Source organism: Oratosquilla oratoria, chromosome 1, assembly GCF_046742065.1.
Source record: "Oratosquilla oratoria isolate Oo_2021 chromosome 1, ASM4674206v1, whole genome shotgun sequence".
NCBI lineage: Eukaryota > Metazoa > Arthropoda > Malacostraca > Stomatopoda > Squillidae > Oratosquilla > Oratosquilla oratoria.
This window is the reverse complement of record NC_134777.1, coordinates 39,934,926-39,956,760: the sequence shown is the minus strand read 5'-3', so window position 1 is coordinate 39,956,760 and position 21,835 is coordinate 39,934,926. Positions and strand designations below refer to the sequence as shown.

General features: G+C 38.5%; 1 protein-coding gene across 1 annotated transcript in view; it reads left to right on the top strand.

Annotated features, from left to right (window-relative positions):
* LOC143032892 (hexokinase type 2-like) overlaps window positions 1-21,835 on the top strand; it is a 75,944-nt gene that overhangs the window by 29,938 nt on the left and 24,171 nt on the right. Inside the window, exons 4-7 of the mRNA XM_076198123.1 lie at window positions 1,260-1,348; window positions 6,296-6,425; window positions 14,963-15,142; window positions 19,329-19,462. Coding sequence (XP_076054238.1) covers window positions 1,260-1,348; window positions 6,296-6,425; window positions 14,963-15,142; window positions 19,329-19,462 — 533 coding nt within the window. The remainder of the gene's footprint in view (window positions 1-1,259; window positions 1,349-6,295; window positions 6,426-14,962; window positions 15,143-19,328; window positions 19,463-21,835) is intronic.

The window sequence follows — 21,835 nt, the reverse complement described above, 5'->3', positions numbered from 1 at the left end:
TTTGGCATTATTTAATTTTTATCTATTTATTTCATTTTTTTTTACCAAATGTTAAAAAAATATTAAATTTTTAGGCTCATAATTGTTATTTGTAATAATTTTGTGCCATTCTGGATTGATATCCAATGCATGAGAATTCACTTCTGAAAATAACTAAATGACCGGTCCCCCCAACTGTGGGAAGGGGAGACACCTCCCTCCCACTCAGTCGCTTCACTTCCTTGCAACTTTCCTCTTTGTTTTTTTCAGACCCCACTCACATATCTGCTACCTAACTATGTTCCTACCATTGATTCTATTTGTGTTTTATTTGTTTAGTTATTTAATTTTTCATTCACATGTTTACCTATCTCTTCACTTACTAGTATAGCCACCCCATCTCTCCCTCATCCTCTTTTCACTTCTGACACCCTTCCAACTACACTTCCAAACTCAAACTTGCCCCTCCCTTTCAAATTAGTTTCACTCAATGCCAACACATCCATCTTTCTTCTCACAAACATACTGCCTATCTCATCCCTTTTACTCTCATCTGTAGCACATCCATGCACATTAAAAGACCCAAAACCTTAAGGTTCTGGTTGGAAAGCTCCTCCCAGACCCTCTCATGCCTTTGTTTTTTTTAGGAATGTCCCCTTTGGGGCTACAGAGAGTAGGATGCCTAGTCCTATCCCCATTCCATTTCTGTCATCTTTTACAACTCAATTGGAAATACTCTGTGGCAGTATTCTTCTCCCCCACCACAGGGTTTAGCAAAAAAAAAGAAATGAACATTCAGAGAAGTGGTACAGGACAATAATAAGAGTGGGAGGGCAGCATAACTGAGGGACAGTCACAGTACAATAAAGTATTGTAATTTCTCTATGAACAGAGATTTCCTCTATCACAGACAAAATAATGTGTGGCTCTGGTCTGTAAGGGTGCCTCATATAGACCCTAAAATATGAGCTGCATGCTACTGAGTAGCTTTTAACCCCATAACATGCAGCCAATACACCTGATGGGGGATATATTTTTTATATAGTATGATATAATACAAAATTATATATAGTATAATACAATATGATATAGTATAAAATAATATGAACACATGAAGGTGTCTAGTATTTCTCCCAGGAGATCTCTCTGTGAAGGATAGATCATCACCGGGTAATGTGAGGCTGCAAGTTTGTTAGTGAAACTTGAGCCAACATTTTTTATATTTGTGGTTTGTAATATTGCACAAGGTTTGATATATATATATCTTTTTTTTTCTTCAGAAAATGGTGAATATTTGGCTCTAGATCTTGGAGGAACTAATTTCAGAGTTATATATATTAAATATCAGGATGGTTCAGTTGTTGAGGAGGTAAGCAATAACTATAATTAGCTGACTGGGATAAACCCCATTAAAGTTGATATTCATACCTTTCTTTCTCATTGCCAAAGGAATTTCTAATAATTGTTATTACTGTATTTCTGATACTCTTGATGCTGGGTTGTTAATTACATAATTATATGTACTGGGATAACGATATGTACCTTCTTGTGGTGGTCCTGCAAGATGGACAGTAGAGCTGACCTTTTTGAAAATCAGTTAAGCTCTCTCACTTCCATCAGGAGATGCAGCCCTGAAGGGCTGTTATTTGGTCTCTAGACTGGACCTAAGATCTATCTTTGTCAACTTCAACTGTATTTCTCTCACCTATTCACACTTGAAAAGCTGACATTTGGGGACTGATCTCTTCTACTATGACATCAGTGCCAAGGACAGGTGCCAATGTGTGCCTACATAAGCCCATTCTATCACTATTTGCCCAGCTCCACACAACCATCTACTTCTTTATTTGTGTGTGAAGAAGGCTTACAAAATTTCAATCGTTACCTATCTAAGCAAAATGGAAAAATGTAAGTACACATTTGAGGATACTACTTCATAGAGTCATCTTGTTTACATGCCCTCTGACCTCTGAGGGGTAAAGGCTTCAATTATGTATTCCTCCACTGCTGGCTTGCAAATCTCCTACAATTAGTCATTCTTTGTAAGTTACTTATATATATAATCCTCCATCTTATTATCTGATTTAAGGTAGCCTAATATACTAATCAATTTACTAAGAATGGTGAGCACTATGGCTCTAGCTAGAATGTAGCTGATGGCATCATACCCATACCCCTTTGTGTCAGTGACGCATCATAGAACAAAAGAAAACATGAAATGTCTTGGGAAAAATTTATGAAGAAAAGAACCAATGGAACAAAGTAAACTTGTTAATGAGCTACAAATAACTATATAAACACATTGGCCATATTTGCAATGTTGATGGGGGAAAATGGAATGACAGGTTTAAGCAAGAGGTGGAAGGAATTAGGAGAGATATGGAGGTGTGCAACATTGAAATGGCGATGAGAATGGAACCACAGTTGAATGGGTTTGAGGGTCAGGATTGGTGCCCTTACGGGCAGCATTCTGGTAGTGTTGTTTCAGCCCCTGTAGTTCTCCAGAACACCACCTCTAACACCCTGTCTCTCCCCCTCTTCTGTGATGTACCTACATCATCAGGCCCCACTAGCATTGCTACCATTGACTCTTTCCCATGATGGCTGTAGGAAACCAGCTTAGTTCAATAGAAAAGTGACTTGGGATGCATACCATACTTATTTTGAACTGTTGGTTGATGCCCAGGCCTGGGACAACAAGGAACAAGCCATTCAGTTGGTGTCGTGCCCATGTGAATGAGTGGTGGAGGTGTTAGGCACTTGGCACTGGGACAACAGATATTGTATGAGTGTTGTGGTGGCTCTCCTATATCGATTTAGCCAGCACCACAAGGTCAAGTTATAACATGTGCACCTGAAGAGCAGGACAAGGATGCAAGGGGAACCCCTGCCACAGCTAGCACAGAATGTGGAGTCATTGGTGCTGTGAGCATATCCAATAGCCTTGGAAGACATGGTGGCTATGCTGGCTTGTGACCACTTCATGGATGTTCTCCTGAACCAACAGTTCAAAATTTATGTAAAGCAGGTGCACCTATGGAATCTCATTGGCCAAGTGGGTTAAGGTGTCATTACTTTTGGTGAAGGTTTAGGGGATGGTGGTTCAAACCCTGCCACTGGGAAAGTTGAACTTAGGGCATTGCTCATTAAATTCTATGCTACAAAGTCCTCTGTAAGGGGTACCATCCTGTCCTACAAAAATGGGGTAGTTTGTGACATTAAATCACATCATCATTATCAGGTTCACCCACAGGATGTTCAGATGGCCTTAGCATGGGCCATGGATTTTGAGTTATTCATACATAACTCCAGTATGATGTGTGCCTATGCCACCCCATCGTTAAGTCAGGGTCTGCAAGGCACAGGTGAGGAAGACCACTAAGACATGGAAGAAGAACCCTTAAGGCTTCAGAGGAAAGTGCTGTATGTGTTGCTAGACAGGCCACAAGAGGACCCAATGTTGAGGGGGATGAAGGATATATCCCCTGGATCTGCTTATATTCCAGTGCTACTTTTGGAGCTGTGGTAAGTATAGCCTCAGGACAGATGCTTGCCTATGAACCAAGATGGTGGGCCATCTGTAGTCTCAAGACCAAAGAGGAGTGTAAGGGTAAGTTGTAGGACCAGGGGAAGAAGCAAAAAGAAATGACTAAACCTAAGAACAGCTCTGATGATGACACATATTTTAATTTACAACTTGGTAATTCATTAGAGTAATCAGATAAGGCACACAGGAGGAGGACTTAGATGCTCCTTACCACTTCCAAGACAAGGAAGTAGAAGAAAGGGACTTTGTGGTGGTGGAGCATGCATTTGAAGAGTCATGTAGTCATGAAAGTTACACATTTGCAAAATCCTTGGTATTGAAGGGAATTTCCAATATAATTTATCTTACCCATGGATGAGCTCCTACTTTGGCTACAAGGACACTTCTGATTCCCAGTTAATGAAGATTTGTAGAAGGTGGCAAGATATTGTATTAGAGATTTTAATGCCAATAAAAACAAAGACTGAGGGGCTGGCCAGAAACTCACATTTCCAGCCACCTCTACAATCAGTTGGTATGCAATATTCATTTTTCAGTTTTGCCTAAAAAATTAATTTTCTCTAAATTTTGTTACCATCTTTACACCTTTATACCTATAATTTTTTTCTATTTCTCTACTTTAATGAATACAGTATGTGTGTAATATTATTATTTTTCATTATTATTTTCTATGTAAGACCATCCTTTATATTGTGTTTAACTGTATAACTGTATAGTACGAGTACATCCTTGTATGAATCAACTTGCTATAAGGGTTGGTCCATACACAAGGTTACATTCTGAAAAACTTATTATGAATGAGATAGATGTATATGTTACAGTAAGAACACGTACCTAGGGATTACGCGTAATCCCTGAATGTTTATTCAGTGAATACGCGTAATCCCCGTTTCACTAACCGTTTATTCAGTGAATACGCGTAATCCCCGTTTCACTAACCTAACCTTAGGTTAGGTTAGGTTCGGTTCGGTTCGGTTAGGTTCAGTTCGGTTAGGTTCGGTTAGGTCAGGTCAGGTCAGGTTAGGTTAGGTTAGTGAAACGGGGATTACGCGTATTCACTGAATAAACATTCAGGGATTACGCGTAATCCCTAGGTACGTGTTCTTACTGTAACATATATAGATGATACTGTTGTGCAAGGAAGGGAGTTACAAGGGATGGGGGGTAGGGGTGCTTATGTGTGAATGATATTTTGATGCAACCCAAAGGGATTTCTCCCCATTTTCTCTTTTTCTGCATGAGGGGACAGAGAGGAGGGAGAGACCGATTAAGTGAAGCAGGTTTGCTTTGGATGTACTGTGTCTTGCTACATTGCATCTGACCCAGGGCTATAGGGATGACCCTTCATCCATGAGGAGCAAGATGAGAGGGAGGAAAGGGTGGTGGAGGGGAGCGAAATGGGTGGGAATGGGTATGTGCCTTTGATTTGGCTACTTCCCTTGTAGGGGGGAAGAGCTCTTGGTATATAAATAGATTATGAATGAAGACTAAATTTTCATTTCAATATTGGTCTACATTTCAAGGAATTTCCTATACCTGCAGTTTATTTTCCTATCACTGTTTGTCATTGAAGTTCTTTCCCTGGTTTTTCATGAATATTTTTGTACTTAACTATTATTATGGCACATTGCTAAGTCACCTTGCCACTTGTATGACACCAGTTATTTATTTTTATTATTTTTTTTTTTTCTCAAACTCTTTGGCAGTGAAATAAAATTATTACCACCATGCATGTCATAAAAGGGAACTAAATGGAAGAAAGTGAGGTGAATGGGGATCTCCCTGTCTATCAAAAATCCGTAGATAACTAGGGTCTACTTTACTAGTATTATGGCTTATCACTAAGTCACCTAACCACTTGGTTAATTCTTTCTTTTTCCTTTTTTCTCATACTCCTGTGACAATGGAGTAAAGCTACTGCCTCTATGTTTCTATGGTTGTCATAAAAGGGAACTAATTAGAGTAAGGTGAGAATGGAGATCACCCTGTCTGCATATTTTTCCTATGAGGAGTTGAAGTATGCTTTGATTTGACCAGTTCCCTAATAGAAGAGAAGGCCATTGGTTTTTAAACCCTCAGGATTCCATGCCTTGGAGGAGCAGAGGGAGTGCATGTATCAAAATCTATGCTTATGTATAAATTAATACTGCCTCTGTCTCCTAGCTCACTATAGGGTTAGGGGAACCTGTCATCCAGGAGGAGCCAAGAAAAGAGGGAGGGAGGGGTGGTGAATGGGAGTGGAATATGTGAAGATGAAATGGATGGGAGTGGATTTATGCATTTTGACTTTGGCTACCTTCCATGTGAGGGGGTATGTATGTATGTATGTATGTCTCCTCACTCTATCTTCCATTGGTGCTCCTGTTTAAAATGGAGTGCTTGTTAGCAGCTGAGTGACTCAATCCCAGTAACCCTCATATTATATTAACAACATCCTTATTCTTCCATTCTACTAACCCAGTGAAAGTCCTCGTAATGATACATGACAATGTGGACAGGGGAAAGTGATCTTTTAAAGTATCTAGTCACAACCCACACATGGTGGTGCAATCAGAAAAAGCAAAAATTGATTGATAGGGATTTACAGTATTGGGACAATCTTATTTGTATCAATATTTTGTCTCATTTTCTGTATTTAGTATTGTATAAACATAAAGTGTTCTAAGCAGTAATCTTTTTTTTTTTTTTTATAAATAAACTTATTCTTAAATCTTGCTTTATTCCAGGCAACTTCAGAAAGTAATTTTAGATATATTATTCTTTCACCAGTTTGTGGATTACTACCATGTAGAAGAGCCCATAAGATTGGGTCCTGGAGAAGTGCTGTTTGATTTTTTGGCTGACTGCATTGCAGATTTCACAAAGAGGAGGAATTTAGACACAAAACAATTACCTCTAGGTACTGCTATCCACTAACAACTTCCTGTCTGCTCCTTTCACCCTCTCCTTTTTTGAAGACCAAAGAACTGTAAGATTTAGTCCCTATGGAATAGTACATCATGCAACCCATTTACACATAACCTCCACCCAAACTCAGAGTACATTGAAGCTCTCATATACGTAGATGACCTAACAATAATTGTCCAGCAGTGCAACTACAGAATGGCAGCCAAAATCACAAATTTACTTGATAGGCTAAAATTATGTCTGACATGAAACAGAATGTCTGTATCTCCTCACAGGCACTCAGTGACACTGCTTACCCCAGCCTGCCATGAGTCTAAGAAACATCCAATAACATTCAGTAGTCAACCTCTCTCACTGGAGAAAACACTAATTACATGGGCTTAAATTTGATGCATATAAAAATCTCACAGTGAAGGTAGACAAGAAAGTGAATGTAATGAGAACAACAGCAGGCATAGGATTTGGATGATAATAAAAAAAGCACTAATAACTGTCTATAAACAACCTGTAAGGATTACCTTTATGCATTCACAAGATGATATCTTAAATTAAGAAAAGCAAAGACATCTTACAAATAATACAAAATAAACTGTTGATGATAACTGACTGCATTAAGATTATTTTTCAGGTGAAGCTTGGACTGTGCTAGGGTTGTGTACTGTTGCCATTGTTGTACATGATATATATGAATAGGATAGTCAGTCAATCAACCCATGCCCCAGGTTTCTCTTGCAAGAGCCCACAGCTCCCATTAAATGGAAATTAACACCAGATTGGCGCACAAATCACTCAAGGCTGAAATATTGTGTTGTCAGGGAAAGACCAGAGTATGGCTTTGTAGGGTTAAATATTTGGTGTCTTCTGTGTGGTGATTGTAACTAAGGCAATTGGTTTCTGTAGATAAGCCCATTCTGTGTTATTATTGGCCTGAATGCTGTTGTGTTAGTTATTATGGACTATAGTTTACCAGTGCTTGTATCCTTAGGGATAGTCTTATGCTGCTGCCATGTTATTACGAGGATCTTTGCTACTCCTCATACAAGAAGCGCAAGGGCCAACTACTCACTGCCAAGGCCCAAGAGAAACACCTTACGAAAGCCAAGAAACTCCTCGACAAGGTCTAGCACCCACTCAAGCTAGGATTGCTCTAGTTCTCAGATGAGAAGAACTTCTCTCAGGACCAGTTGCATAACTTGCAGAACAACAGGTGGCTAGCCTATAGTCTGCATAAAGTCCCATGTTTTATGAAGACTAATTTTCCTCAAACTGATGGTCTTTGGGTGTGTTTCCATTGAAGACCACATCATGCCACCCCACATCTTTGAAGAGGGACCTGGACTCATATCAGATGGCTATACTGAGTTGCTGTCCACTGTTGTCAAGCACTGGGTGGAGAGGGTGGCTGTGGGAAGACCATACATGTGGCAGCAGGACTCAGCTCCATGTCACACCTCCAGGAAAACCCAGAAGTGGCTGTCTGAGAACTTCTACAACTTCACCAGTCCCAACATCTGGCCCCCCAACTTGCCTGATTGCAACCCCATGGACTATTATGTGTGGGGCGCAGTTGAAAAAGACACCAATCATACTGCCTGCAACACCAAGGACAAGCTGATTGCCAGGATCAAACTGGTGTTCAGGCATCTCTTGAAGGAAACCATGAAGGCTGCATGCTGCAGGTTCAGGTCCTGCTTGGAAGCCGTGGTGGAGGCTCAGGGCAGCTTCCTTGAGCTGTATTTGGCAAAAGGTCCTCTAAGAGATGCACTTTAAATTTTAAGAATACATCAATTTTTGGCCAAGATATAACATTTTTCTTTCCTTCCTGAAAAAAGTGTCAAATTTATCCTGAACACCATGTGTCTATATATATATATATATATATATATATATATATATATATATATATATATATATATATATATGCAAAATTACAGAAATGGATGGAAGATTTCTTGCATGGGAGAAAAATGAGAGTGGTGCTCAGAGGTAAAAACTGTAACTGGGAAGAAATTATAAGTGAAGCCCCACAGGGTTCAGTATTGGCTCTGATAATGTTTGCTGTAATGTAAATGACATGGATGAAGGTGTAAAATGCTACATGAACTTCTTTGCAGATGACACAAAACTACTAAAGAAAGTAGGTACAGAAAAAGACTGGATCACTACAGAGAGACCTGGACAAGATCTGGGAATGGAGTCAAAAATGGAAAGTGGAATTCAACATTAGGAAATGTAGTATAATGGAATTTGGGAAAAGTAAAAAAAGAATATCAGGACAATATAAAACTGGTGCAAAGGAAGTAAAGTTACAAAAAAGACCTATGAGTAATTATCATCCAAGACATGTCCCCAGACAAGCATATAAACAAAATAGTCGGAGAAACCTATAATTTACTGAGATTAATAAAGGTGGCTTTTAATTACTTGAATGAGGAATTGGTAAAGAAAATACTAGTCACACTGATAAGACCAAGATTGGAATATGCTGTGACACTATGGACACCAAATACAAAAAAGAATCTAAGGAAAATAGAAAGAATTCAAAGGGCAATGGTAAAGATGGCCCCAACACTTTCAAAATTGACATATGAGCAAAGATTGGCTAAACTGGAACTACCAACCCAAGAACAAAGAAGAGAAAGAGATAATCTATTGGCCATTTACAGAATCATGAAAGGCACGAAAATCCTAGACAGAGAAGACTTATTAAAATGGGGTGGCATGATGTGGCCTTCACTGGAAACACCCAAAAATCATCACAGTTGGAGGGAACTTGGTCTTCATGAAGAATGGGACTTCATGCGGACTGTAGGCTAGCCACCTGTTGTTCTGCTCATTGTGCAACTGGTCCTGGGAGAAGTTCTTATCGTTTGAGAAGAACCAGAGCATCCCCAGCTCAACTAGGTGTTTGACCTTGTTGAGGAGTTTCTTGGCTTTTGTAAGGTGTTTCTTTTGGGCCTTGGCAGTGAGTAGTTGGCCCTTGTGCCTCTTGCATGTGGAGTAGCAAAGATACTTGTTCAGCACTTCATAGTCACCACTCTGATGCCCATCTCTCTCGCCAAGGTCCACATTGACTTACCTGGATCTTGCTGCACCTTTTTTTTTTGCAGCTTTGCAACAAATTTTGTTGTGCAACCAGAGTCAAAATGCCTGTTATGATCCTTCCTACTAGCCACTGCTTCCACATCTCCATCATAATTCTCCAGCTTACTTCTCATGGCCTTCACAGTATTCAAGGAGCACTGAGCTGCAGCTAAAATTTCCGAATTCTTTAATTGCGCATGAATCATCATGGTGCAGGTCACTCTCTTCCAATATTCTGGTGCTTTCCAGTTGTCCATGCTCTCTAGCTCTCACACCCACCAATGGTACACAGAATCAGCTATCTATTGCACTTTACTGCTAGATCCTTCAAATGACATAAAGAAATGATCAAATTTATTTCAGATCTCTTCTATAGTTATCCTTTTTGAGTTTCTTTTCATTTCCTCTTGTTTTTCCATTGTCCCATTTTAGTAAATCTTTCCTGTCTAGGGTTTCCATTCCTTTCATGATTCTATAGATAGTCAGCAGATCTCCTCTTTCTCTTCTTTGTTCCAGAGTTGGTAATTCCAATTTGGACAATCTTTGTTTGTATGTTAATTTGGAAAGAGTTGGTGCCAACTTTGTCATTGCTCTTTGTATCCTAATTTCTTTATATTCTTTTTAGTACTGGGTGTTCATAGTGTTGCTGCGTACTCCAGTTTTGGTCTTATTAGCATAATTAATATTTATTGATCATTTCTTCATCCAAGTAGTCAAATGCCACTTTCATTGACCTTAATAGGTTGAAGGTTTCTCCAGTTATTTTATAGATAGTTTGTCCGGTGTCATGTCTTTGCAGATTATTACTTCAAGGTCTCTTTCTGAGTTCACTTATTTAACTTAACAAATTTTATAATTTCTTGATATTCTATTTTTACTTTTTGCAAACTCCATTATACTACATTTCTTGATATTGAAGTTCACTTTCCACTTTTGAGTCCATTTCTAGATTTTGTGTAGGTCTACCTGTAATGACTTGCAATCCTCCTCTGTTCTTACTTTCTTTAGTATTTTTGCATCATCTGCAAAGAAATTCATATAACACTCTACTCCTTTATCCATGTCATTTATATATATGGCAAAGATGATTGCAGCCAGTACCGAACCTTGCGGGACACCACTTATCAATTCTTCCCAATTCAAGTATTTATCTCTAATTACTACCCTCATTTTTCCCCCAGTCAGGAAGTCTTCCATCCATTCCAATAATTTTCCTCTGATGCCACCTATTGATTCTATTTTTCTTATTGGTTTCTTGTGTGGTACCTTATCAAATGCTTTTTGTAGGTCTAGAAAGGCACAGTCCAAGTAGTTTTGGTTCATCTGCAAAGAGGTTCATATAATATTCTACACCGTTATACATGTCATTTATATATATATATATATATGTATATATATATATATATATATATATATATATATATATATATATATATATATATATATATATATATATATATATATACACACACACACCAAACGTTATTGGAGCCAATACAGAACCCTGTGTGACCCCACTTATCATTTCTTCCCAGGTCATGTTTTTATCTCTGAGCACTACTCTCATTTTTCTCCCATGCAAGAAATCTTCCATCCATTTCAGTAATTTTCCTTTACACCTGTTGTTTTGAGTTTTCTTAATGCTTTCATGTGTGGTACTTTATCAAATGCACTTTACTGCATTATATCTATTACATACATACATATACAAGGGAGGTAGCCAAAAAGGAAAAGGCATAAAATCATTCCCACCCATTCCATCCCTGGATACACTCCACACCCCTCCACCCTCCCTCTTCCCTCTTATTTTAGCACCTCCTGGATGACGAGTCATCCCTGCACCTTGTCCACTGCCCTGGGTCAGAAGCAGTGTCGCAAGACACAGCACATCCACAGCAAGGCCGCTTCATTAAATCGGTGACCCCCCCCTCCGTCCCCCCATGCATAAAAGGAGAAGACGGGGAGAAATCCCTTCGGGCTGCATCAAATTTTGCTCACACATACTACCTCACCCCCATTCCCCCCGGCCATTCCATCTCATTCATCGCAACATCATCCATATACAACCTTTCTCCATTCACCCCTGTCTTCTGTCCTATCCCGTCCTTCCTCAACAGACATTCCCCTCTTCCCCAAAGCCCCCTTCACCCCATCCATCCACCTCATCCTAGGACGTCCCCTCATGTTCACTTCCTCCACATCTGCCTTCCATACCTCTTTTACTAGTCTTTCTTCACTCATTCTTTCCATGTGTCCAAACCATCCTAATACTCTTTCATCAACCCTATCTCCCAACTCCTTTTCCACCCCTGTTTTCCTCCTCACCTCCTCATTTCTCACTCTATCTAGCCTAGTAACCCCCATCATACTTCTCAGACACCTCATCTCAAACACATTCAAACTCCTTCTCTCTTCCTCTCTTATGTTCCATGTTTCTGCCCCATACAGTGCTGCTGGCACAAAGTAAAGTAAAAGTAAATATCTATTAACCGTAAATAAAAACAAATCAAGTTTATGGCACATGACCTTCCTTGTCTAAAACCAAATTGTTTTGGATTTAGTATATTGTTCTCTTCGAGATGTTTAGCCCATCTACTTTTGATGACTTTTTCTCATATTTTAGCAATTGTATTTGTAAGGGAGACTGGTCTATAGTTTGTTGGGTTTTCCTTGTCTCCCCGTTTACATATTGGCACAATATTGGCTTTTTTCCAGTTGTCCGGTACCTTTCCTTTTCGAGTGAACAATCTGTTATCTTATATATTTAGTCCCTTGTTTCTTTCTGTGTCACAACTATTTCATTGGGTGGGATTTTTCTCCCTTTCCTTCACTCCAGTTGTATTTTCATTTGTGAATACAAATCTGAAATGTTTGTTCATAATTTCAACCATTTCTATATCTTATATTCCTTATTCCATTGACATAGTTTCATTATTTCCTGTTTCTTTTTTAATTTACCATTTACATGTATGTAGAATAATTTAGATTGATCCATAAATTTGTTTATTATGTCTTTTTCATAGTTTCTTTTTTCTTCCCTGTGTATTTTTACATATTCATTTCTTAGTTTGATATATATTTGCCACTTACCTGTTTTTTTTCCATCTTTTCCAAGCTTTGTCTCTTCTGTTGCCTCACTACATTTTTTGTTGTACCAGCACTTAATGTATACCTTTTCATGTTATAGTTTTGGTATGTATTTATCCACTCCTTCATTATAGATTTCTTTTAATATCATCCATTTCTCTTCCACCTGTGTTTCTTCATTAAAGAAGTTTTCCCAACATGCTTTTTGAAAGAATTTTCTGAATTTCCCAAAATCCATTGTGTTATACATCAGTCTTCATTTTCTATGTTTCTCATTTCTTTCCAGATAAATTTCCACTTTTAGTTCAAACTCAAGTAGTATGTGGTCACTCTTCCCAATTGGTGTCTTTATTCCATTTTATCCACAATTTCAGGCTCTGATGTAAATATTAAGTCTAGTCTTGATGGTTCTTCATTATTTCTATATCTGGTATTCTCTTTTACCCATTGAGTCATTGTGTATTCAATGGTCATGTCCAGTAGTATGTTTCCCCAAAGGTCCTCTCCACCTTTCACTGTCATCTCCTCCCAACATATTTCTTTAGAATTAAAGTCACTCATAATCACTAAGTTTACTCCTTTCAGTATTTCATTTAATGTATGCCTTGTGTCTTTCAACATTTTGGAATGATCATTCTCTTTCCAAGAATGTGTTTTTGGGGGCACATATTTCACTACAATTTTTTTTTACTTTACATGTCACTATTTTCAACTTTTATCATAATCAATTTCATATTATTATTTCCTTCTGTAATCTTTGTCACATTTAAGCCTTAGTCAAAAACATGACTCCTCCACCCTGTTTTTCCTCTCTATTTTTAATCCAGTGATTATATAAACCTTGTCCAACACTATTTGGTGGTAGTGGACCTTTTAATTTCATCTCCACAATTCCCATTATATCTGGTTTTTCTTCCGCCAGATAATCGTTTAATTAATTTAATCCTGAAATCATGCCATTGATGCTGGTATGTTACTTTTAATTTTTTTCTTTTTCCTCCTTTTCTGTTTTCTGTGTTTATTTTTTTCTTTTTATGTATACAATTTCTCTTAAGCTACATTGTGTTTTTCTTTAATAACATATACTATACACTTTTTTTTATCTACTGTATCCCTGACCCAATTTTCTTTCTCTTTAATTATTTTAATAACTGTTTCCTTTGCATTTTCTTCCACTTGTTGTTGTATAATTTCTTTGAAAGCTCTTTGTTTTCCTGCTCCACTTTCCATTGATTTTTTATTTCTTGTAGATATGTCTCTTTTATGGTATCTCCAACTTTCTTGCTCACCACTTGTATTTGTCCTTTTACTTCTCTTTTCAAAGCCTCATTTTTTAGTATCTTAATTTTTCATCCTTTCATTTTCATTTTTAACTATGTTTGATTCTTTTTTTAGGTCATTAAGCACTCTTGTTGGTCTCAGCATTTTGTCTTTTTAACCCATTCATTTCTCTATACATTGCCATGTATTCTGCTTTTAGATCTATAATTTCATTTATTAGTTCTGTAATCTCTTGATTTCATAGAATATTTTTATACCTTGTCTCCCTTTCTAAATTGTTCTTTTTAAATATTACTCCATCCACTTATGTTTTTCACACTCTTTTGGTAGTCTTTCTTCATCCATTCAATCCATATGCCCAAACCATCTCAGCATTCTTTGATCAACCATATCTGCCATCTTTCTTACCCACATGTATTGCCAAACAAAGATGTTTCCTCTTTTATTCTTTCCTAATTACATCATGCATTGGTTCAGCTCTTATTTTAACCTTCAACTGCACTATATTCATTCATTCTAAACTATTTCACATCTTTATTTGAGTAACTTTAAAAGTCATAATTTTCAACCTCCTTTGTTTTAGTGCTTTTGCTACCTCATTTTTCCTTAGTTTCCCAGCATTTATCATTTGTCTCATATCTCATCTTTATGTTTGTACTTTATTGCCAATATTCAGTGCTTCTGTCCTTGGGGATAATATTGTTCCATGCTAGAGGACATTGTATTACATTCTCCAACACTCATATCACTCCTATCAACTCCACAAAATATCTTCATTGGGTGACATGCAGTCTGAAACATTGGTCAAGGTTAATCCTGGGGACTACAGCTCCCCTGCAAGAGAGAACCAGGAATAGGGATTGATTGATTAGATATTTCTTTTTTCACCTGCATGTCATGTTATTTTCCTAAGTCTTACAGTTTACTTCAATACACTTTAAGTGGCACATGAAGTAGATCACATAGAACATCAAATAAATCCAAGTTAACCATATTTCTTGCAGAAATGTAATTTATTTTGACATGATTGACTGTGCTGTGCTTTTTTTTTTATTAATCTTATATTTGTTTTTACAGGATTCACATTTTCTTTTCCTATGACTCAAAAATCATTAGATGTTGGAATTCTTGTATCTTGGACCAAGTCATTTAACTGCCCTGGTGTAGTGGGTGAAGATGCTGTTCAAATGTTAAGCGAGGCCATTAATCGTAAAGGTCTCAAGGTGGAAGTGGTAGCTGTTCTTAATGATACTACAGGTGAGACCATTGTGTGAATCATGAAACTTTTAGTTGATTAAGTATGTTGGAAGTGACAGTTTTCATGGGATCAACAACAAAGTGATGATCCTGTGAGATACATTAGAGAAAATAATAATTTTTCTATTGCCTATCTATCTTAAAAACCTTTTAACACCATCATCCATGTATAAGGACCATGAAGGGCTGATAAACAATCTGTGGGCTGGGCCCAAGATCTCTATCAACTTTGGGTGTATTTCTTCCAACTTTTCACATACAGAGAACTGAACCACCAACTGCTCCTTTCCTCCTACTACCGGTACTTTAAGCTGGTCATATAGATAGTTCTACACTAATACAACACAGACAACAACAGTTCGACGTTTCTTCACAAAGAGATCTATGGGAAGATCCAAAAACTATTGCCAGCAACTGTGGGATATTTTTTTTTTCAGTTGGTGAAACTAATGGCAAAAATGATTAAGTATTTGGGATTATTTAGGGTATTTGGGGTTACATGTGGCATTGAATGAAGGAATGGATATATAGATGGATGTAAAAATATATAAAGGAAGCTAGTAAATGTCTGGGGTGACTAAAAAGTCTTATGAGAAATAGTATCTAGAGATGAATGCAAAGAAAGTTGTATGAAGTGATTGTACCCATAGCCCTGTATGGAGCAGTCTTGGAATTTAAGAGAAGTGTAAAGGAAGAACTTGAGTGTGCTTTAAGATAAAGTGTTTCAGAAGTATGGTGGGTGCTAGGAGGATGGATAAAATATGAAGGTGGTTATAAAGGAGATGAGGCAGACAACAGGAATGTAAAGAGCTGTTGAAATACATCTAACCTGGGTACTTTACCAGCTTTCATCACTCTCCATACTATTTGTTTCTCATCTTTTTCTGTAGACCCATAATTTTCGTCTATCACAATAATTTTCCTAGGATCTCCCACTGCCACAATCATTCCCTCCCTAACCTCCTCCACATTTAACAAATCACTGAAGTAATCTACCCATCTTCCCCTTACCATCTTTACTTCCATTAATATCTGTCTATCTGCAATCTTTATCTTTTCCTATCTACCTGACTCTTTTCACTTCCTTCCAAAACATCTTTTCATTCCTTTTAGAATTCTTTTTCAAACTTGTACATCAGTTTACACCTGCTCATCTTTTTGGTTCCCTCATTCTGCATTTTGTTTCTACATTTTTTTTTCCATAGTTGCCATGTGTTCCCTTAGTTCTACTTTGCAACCAATGCTCAAAAGCTCACATCTACTCCTGCAACACCTTCACTTCACCCCACCATTTGCTACTTGCCCTTTTGTTCCCAATCATCTTCCTTGTACCACATATTATTTTTGCACACTGTCAAGATTTTGGCTGGAAGACAAACATTGGTAGTAAAAATGGAGTTTATTTAAGTTGAAGCTGGGTGCCAAGAGTAATATGGCTTGCTCTGGGGGTGAGAAAGGTGGGGGGAGATGGTGAGGGAGGTGATGACTTTGTGTTACAGGTTGTGTCTCAAGGGGGTCTGCTAGTGGGGTAGGGGGAAGGAGGAGATGGCAATGGAAGCAGCAAGCTAGGCTCTCAGCGCAATGCTCCAAGGCAATTTGAACCTTTGACAATTCCATCTGAATCAGGTCATGACCCGTGCTCTTAATTGGTGTGAGGGCAAAGTGTTGATGCCTGGGAAACCAGATGTAATATGTTCTTAGGCCGCTGATCTAACCAGGACTGAATGTATGGCTGGCACTGCATGTACGTTCCTCAAAGAACCATTGACCATCCCAACACAGCTGGCCGAGGTGTAGGGGTTCCCTTGGGACATCATGGAAGCCAGCAGGGTCTGTTCCCAGGCTGGTGACCTAGTGAGAATGAAATGTAGATGGAGCTGGGTACTACACATGTGTTTCCTCAAAGAACTGCTTGTGTGACCTACGTGGCCACGTGGTGCAAGTAATTCTCCATGGACATCATGCAGGTCAAAGGGTCATGAGAAGAGCTGAGGACAACTTCCCTAACACTTTATTACTCCTTCTTGAAATGTACCCATTGATCTGCAGCTCCTATTTTCCTGCCAACCCTCATCACCTCGTACACTTTTCTTAGTTTTTCATGATATACATTATCTTTATTCTTCTCATTTAATTTGTTCACTTTCAGCACTTCTCTACTTCCCTCCAATTTCCTCCTCATCCTCCACGTTCTCTTCATTTACAGCTTCTCTTCTATTATACAATAATCTGACAATCCCCTGCTTTCTCTCTGGAAAGTATTTACATCCAGAACTCTCCCAATCCTGTTATTGGGTACCACCACATAGTCCATTAATTCCTTGTCAACCTCCCTTTCTTTCACTACCCTTGCTCATGTAAAGTTATATCTACAGAAATACTGTGTTTGCCATCATGAAAAACTTTTCTAAACACATTTCTAATTTTTTTTCTCCTTAATATTTCTTCTATAGTTTCTACCTGACGCCCCAAACCTTCATTCAATAAATGTAGTAAAAATAAGTCAGAAGGTTTGAAGGAAGTGAGAAAATGATAGTGTGAATTGTGGTTCTTGTTGCAGAGACCAATTATCAGCTGCTTGGGGCAGGTGGGGCAAGAGTGCAGAATTTGAAGGGAGTCTAATACAAGATCCTGTAATATATGGGGTGTTGAAACTTTTTGATGGAGAGGGAAGGTGGGGCCATCATATAATAAAGCAATTGAGGTAAACCAGCTCCAGTTATTGGACCCTGTCGTGGAGGTGCTGTTTCTCCTTAAGGCAGGTGGTGTGTCTCCTTAGGGCAGGTGGGGCATGAGTGCAGAATTTGAGGGGAGTCTAATGCAATATCCTGTAACATATGGGTTGAAATTTTTTTATGAAGAGAAAAGATGGGGGTCATACTATAACAAAGCAAATGTGGTAAACCAGCTCCTGTTATTGAATCCTGTTGTGGAGGTGCTGTGTCTCCTTAGGGGAGATGTGTCATGATTGCAAAATTTGAGGGGAGTCTAATGTAAGACCCTGTAACATATGGGGTGTTGGAATTTTTTTTATGGAGAGGGAAGGTGGGGGTCATCATATAACAAAGCAATTGTGGTAAACCAGCTCCAATTATTGGACCCTGATGTGGAGGTGCTGTGTCTTGCTACATTACCTTTAACCCAAGCAGTGTGGTGGTGGATATGGATGACCCTTCATCCATGATGTGCTAAGATAAAAGGAATAATAAATTAATTTTGGATGAGTGTGTACTTTGACTTCAGCGGTAAAAATCCTTATGTAGGCATTACACTTAGGTCTCTTAATCCAACACTTGCCAACTGCTTCTTGTATAGACATTTGGGCCCAGGACATAAACCCACTTCAAGAATTGATGATGCTTTATGTCTTAGGCCCAAATATCCACACAAGTGGCTGGTGAGTGTTGGATTAAGAGACCTAGGTGTATCTTCATAGTAAATGTACCTCCTATGTTGTGAGGGGGTTATCAGCTTTCTCCCATGGGCTATTGCCATCCTTTTTCTTATCCATTACTATGCTGTATTTCTTTCTTCTTTTATCAATGTGGTTACCATTTGTCTGAGGTGGCAACTAGAGGTGCCTGTCACTGATCTTTAAAGAAATGGAAATGCTCGCCTTTGTGAGACAAAGCCTTCACTCCTCCAATAAGATTAGGTCCCTGTTAGCAGTCACATGATCCCTAGGTGGTATTAGCTGTCTCCAGCTTGCAGGATGTTGCAGGCTTTTTATAAAGGAATGACTTTAATGAAAGACTTCTAAATCTAACAATTTTGTGCCCTCCACTGGTAGGAGTCACCAGTTGTTGCTTCACATTCATACAGTACAACATAGACAATTGCCCAATAATTCAAACATTTCTTTTGTGAAGAGATAATTAGATGGGGTCCAGGAGTATACTAATAATTGTGGGGCTGCACATTTCTGGCCAGTTATTTTTGAAGGGATAATAGAATGATTTGCAGAGAACTTGTATAAGACAGCTAATATACTTCCTTGACTTCTATTGGGCTTTCCCTGGACAGTTTGGACTCCTAGAAAGTGGAATATCAATTGTCCCCCAACCTTGAAGGGTTATCTGGTCTATAGGGTCTTCATCAAACATGCTTAAACTTTGTGCTTGGAATATTGTACATTTGGAGTTACCATATAGGTAAATATGTACTGATTATGAATTATGTATGGCAGGAACTTTGGTGCAAGGAGCCTTTCTTGACCGGAGGTGTGCAATTGGTATGATCCTTGGAACAGGAAGTAATGGGTGCTACATAGAGCATGTAGAGAGGATCGAAAAGTGGAAAGGCGAGCACAAGGAAAAAGAGGTATGTATATTTTGGTCTATTGTGCAGAAAGATTTGGAATGGATTGTGAGAGTACAGAAATTTCCTTGTTGATATAGTAATATATCAGTAGAATTTGTTCTGGTTATGGGCAGATTTTATGCTCTTACATCCTCATATATAACTTTGTCAACTTCAACTTGGATATTCCTACATTATGCTTTAGCTTACGAATTAGAAATTTGCAGAATAGTTTGGATTGATCATTGTACTTGTTGATTACATCCTTTTCAAAGTTTCTTCTCTTCTTTTTATTGTTGTCTATTCATTTCAGGCTTTGTTGTAATCTTTTGTCCTTAAATTGGGGTACTCCATGTTATCATTGGGGTGTTTCAAGGAGGGAGTAACAAGGTGTGCAAAGATAGTGTGTGGAACAAGGAGGAAGTGAAGGAATAGAAGGAAAGATAGTGAGTAATGGGATGATGAAGTGAAGAAGGCTGTCAAAGAGAAGAAGTGAGCATTCACAGACTGGTAGCAAAGTAGGACAAGAGAAACATATGAGAGGTAGAAAAAAGAAGAGAAACAAAACATAAGATAAAGGAGGCAAAAAGGAAGGCGGATATAAAAAGGGGAAGATTATGACAGAAGAATTTGAAAGTAATAAAATTATGTTTTAGAAGGAAGTTAAGAGAGGAAGGGGAGGTGAATCAAGTAGAGAAGAAAAGGTAAAAGATGCAGAAGGAATGATGGTAATGGAAGAAGAGGTGGTAAGGGGAAGATGGTGCAGAGTATTTTAGGAAGCTGCTAAATGTGGAGGAGGATAGGGAGGGAGTGGTGGTACCAGTGGGAGGTGCTAAATAAATGACAGTGATGGGTGAAGAAAATGGAGGAGAAATAAGAAGAGATGAGGTATAAGTATTTTTGAAAATGATGCGAACAGGTAAGGCACCTGGGTTAAATGGGTGTCATGTGGAATGTCTGAAGAAGGGAGGTAGAGTGATAGTGGGCCGGCTAGTGAGATTGTTTTATGTGTGTCTAAGGGAGGGTAGAGTGCTGGAGGACTGGAGGAATGCCTGTGTAGTTCTGCTTAACAAGGGAAAAGGGGACAAAAATGGGTGTAGTAGTTTCAGAGGAATCATTTTGTTGAGTGTAGTTGGGAAGGTTTATGGGAGGGTTTTGATTGAAAGGATGAGGAGAGGAACAGAGGGGGTAATTGGTGAGGAACAGTGTGGTTTTAGGAAAGGTAGAGGTTGCCTGGATCAGATTCTTGTGGTAAGACAAATATGTGAGAAAGCTTTAGTAAAAGGTAACAATATTTTTTGGGCCTTTATGTATTTGGAAAAGGCCCATGACAGGGTGGACAGGAAGGTATTGAAGGAGGATTTGCAGATATATGGGATCATGGGAAAGCTGGTAAGGGCAGTCAAGAGTTTTTATGAGAGTTCTAGCCTGTGTTAGAATGGGAAATGGATGTAGTAGGGTGGCCAAATTAAAGAATAGGAATCATTAAACAATTATAGTAATCACCATGAGATAAAGCACAGGAAGTAAGCAGAGTAACAAGTGGGACACCAAGCCTTGAGTCGATGCGGGAAACACGCACAACTTGCTTGGTTCTTACAAAGGCACACAGAATTGTAACTAAATAGTACAATGATAATAAAATTAATATACAACAAAATCTGTGACAGTTATAATATGAAAAAAAAACACTAGAACAATTGAATAATTCACAAGTATAATGCACAGTGATAGCTGTACGATGCTACAACACAGTATGCAAATATACATAATGGTATGATACCATCACATAGAGAGAGTGAGTGGTTTGAGGTGGGACTGCATCATGGATGTGTCATGCCACCATGGCTGTTCTAGGTGTACATGGATGGGATGGTGCAGGAGCTAAGTGTAAGGGTAATGGGCAGAGGATTGGAGTTGGTTAAAGAAAATGGATAAAAGTGGGAGGTGAGCCAGTTGTTATTTACTGACAACAGTAGTTATGACAGGGTCAGAGGGGATTAAGGGAGTCAGTGACAGATTTTGGGAAGGTATGCAATAGAAAGTTGAAGGTAAATGTGGGTAAGTAAGGTGATGAAATGTGCAAGGGGAGAGGATGGCAGCAATATGGAAGTCTTAAAAGAGAGAGGCTGAAGGAAGTGGATAACTTTAGATAATTGGTGTTGCATGTGGCAGGAAAGGGAGGAGTAGAGGTGGAGGTAAATTGTAGATTGAGAGAAACAAGTAAATGCCTTGGGGGATTAAAAAGTGTAATGAGAAATAAACATTTGGGAATGGATGCTAAGAGGAGATTATATGGAGGGGTGATTGTACTGACAGCACTGTATGGGGCAGAGACATGGTATTTATGGGAGGAAGAGAGAAAGAGTTTAAATGTGTTTGCAATGAAATGTC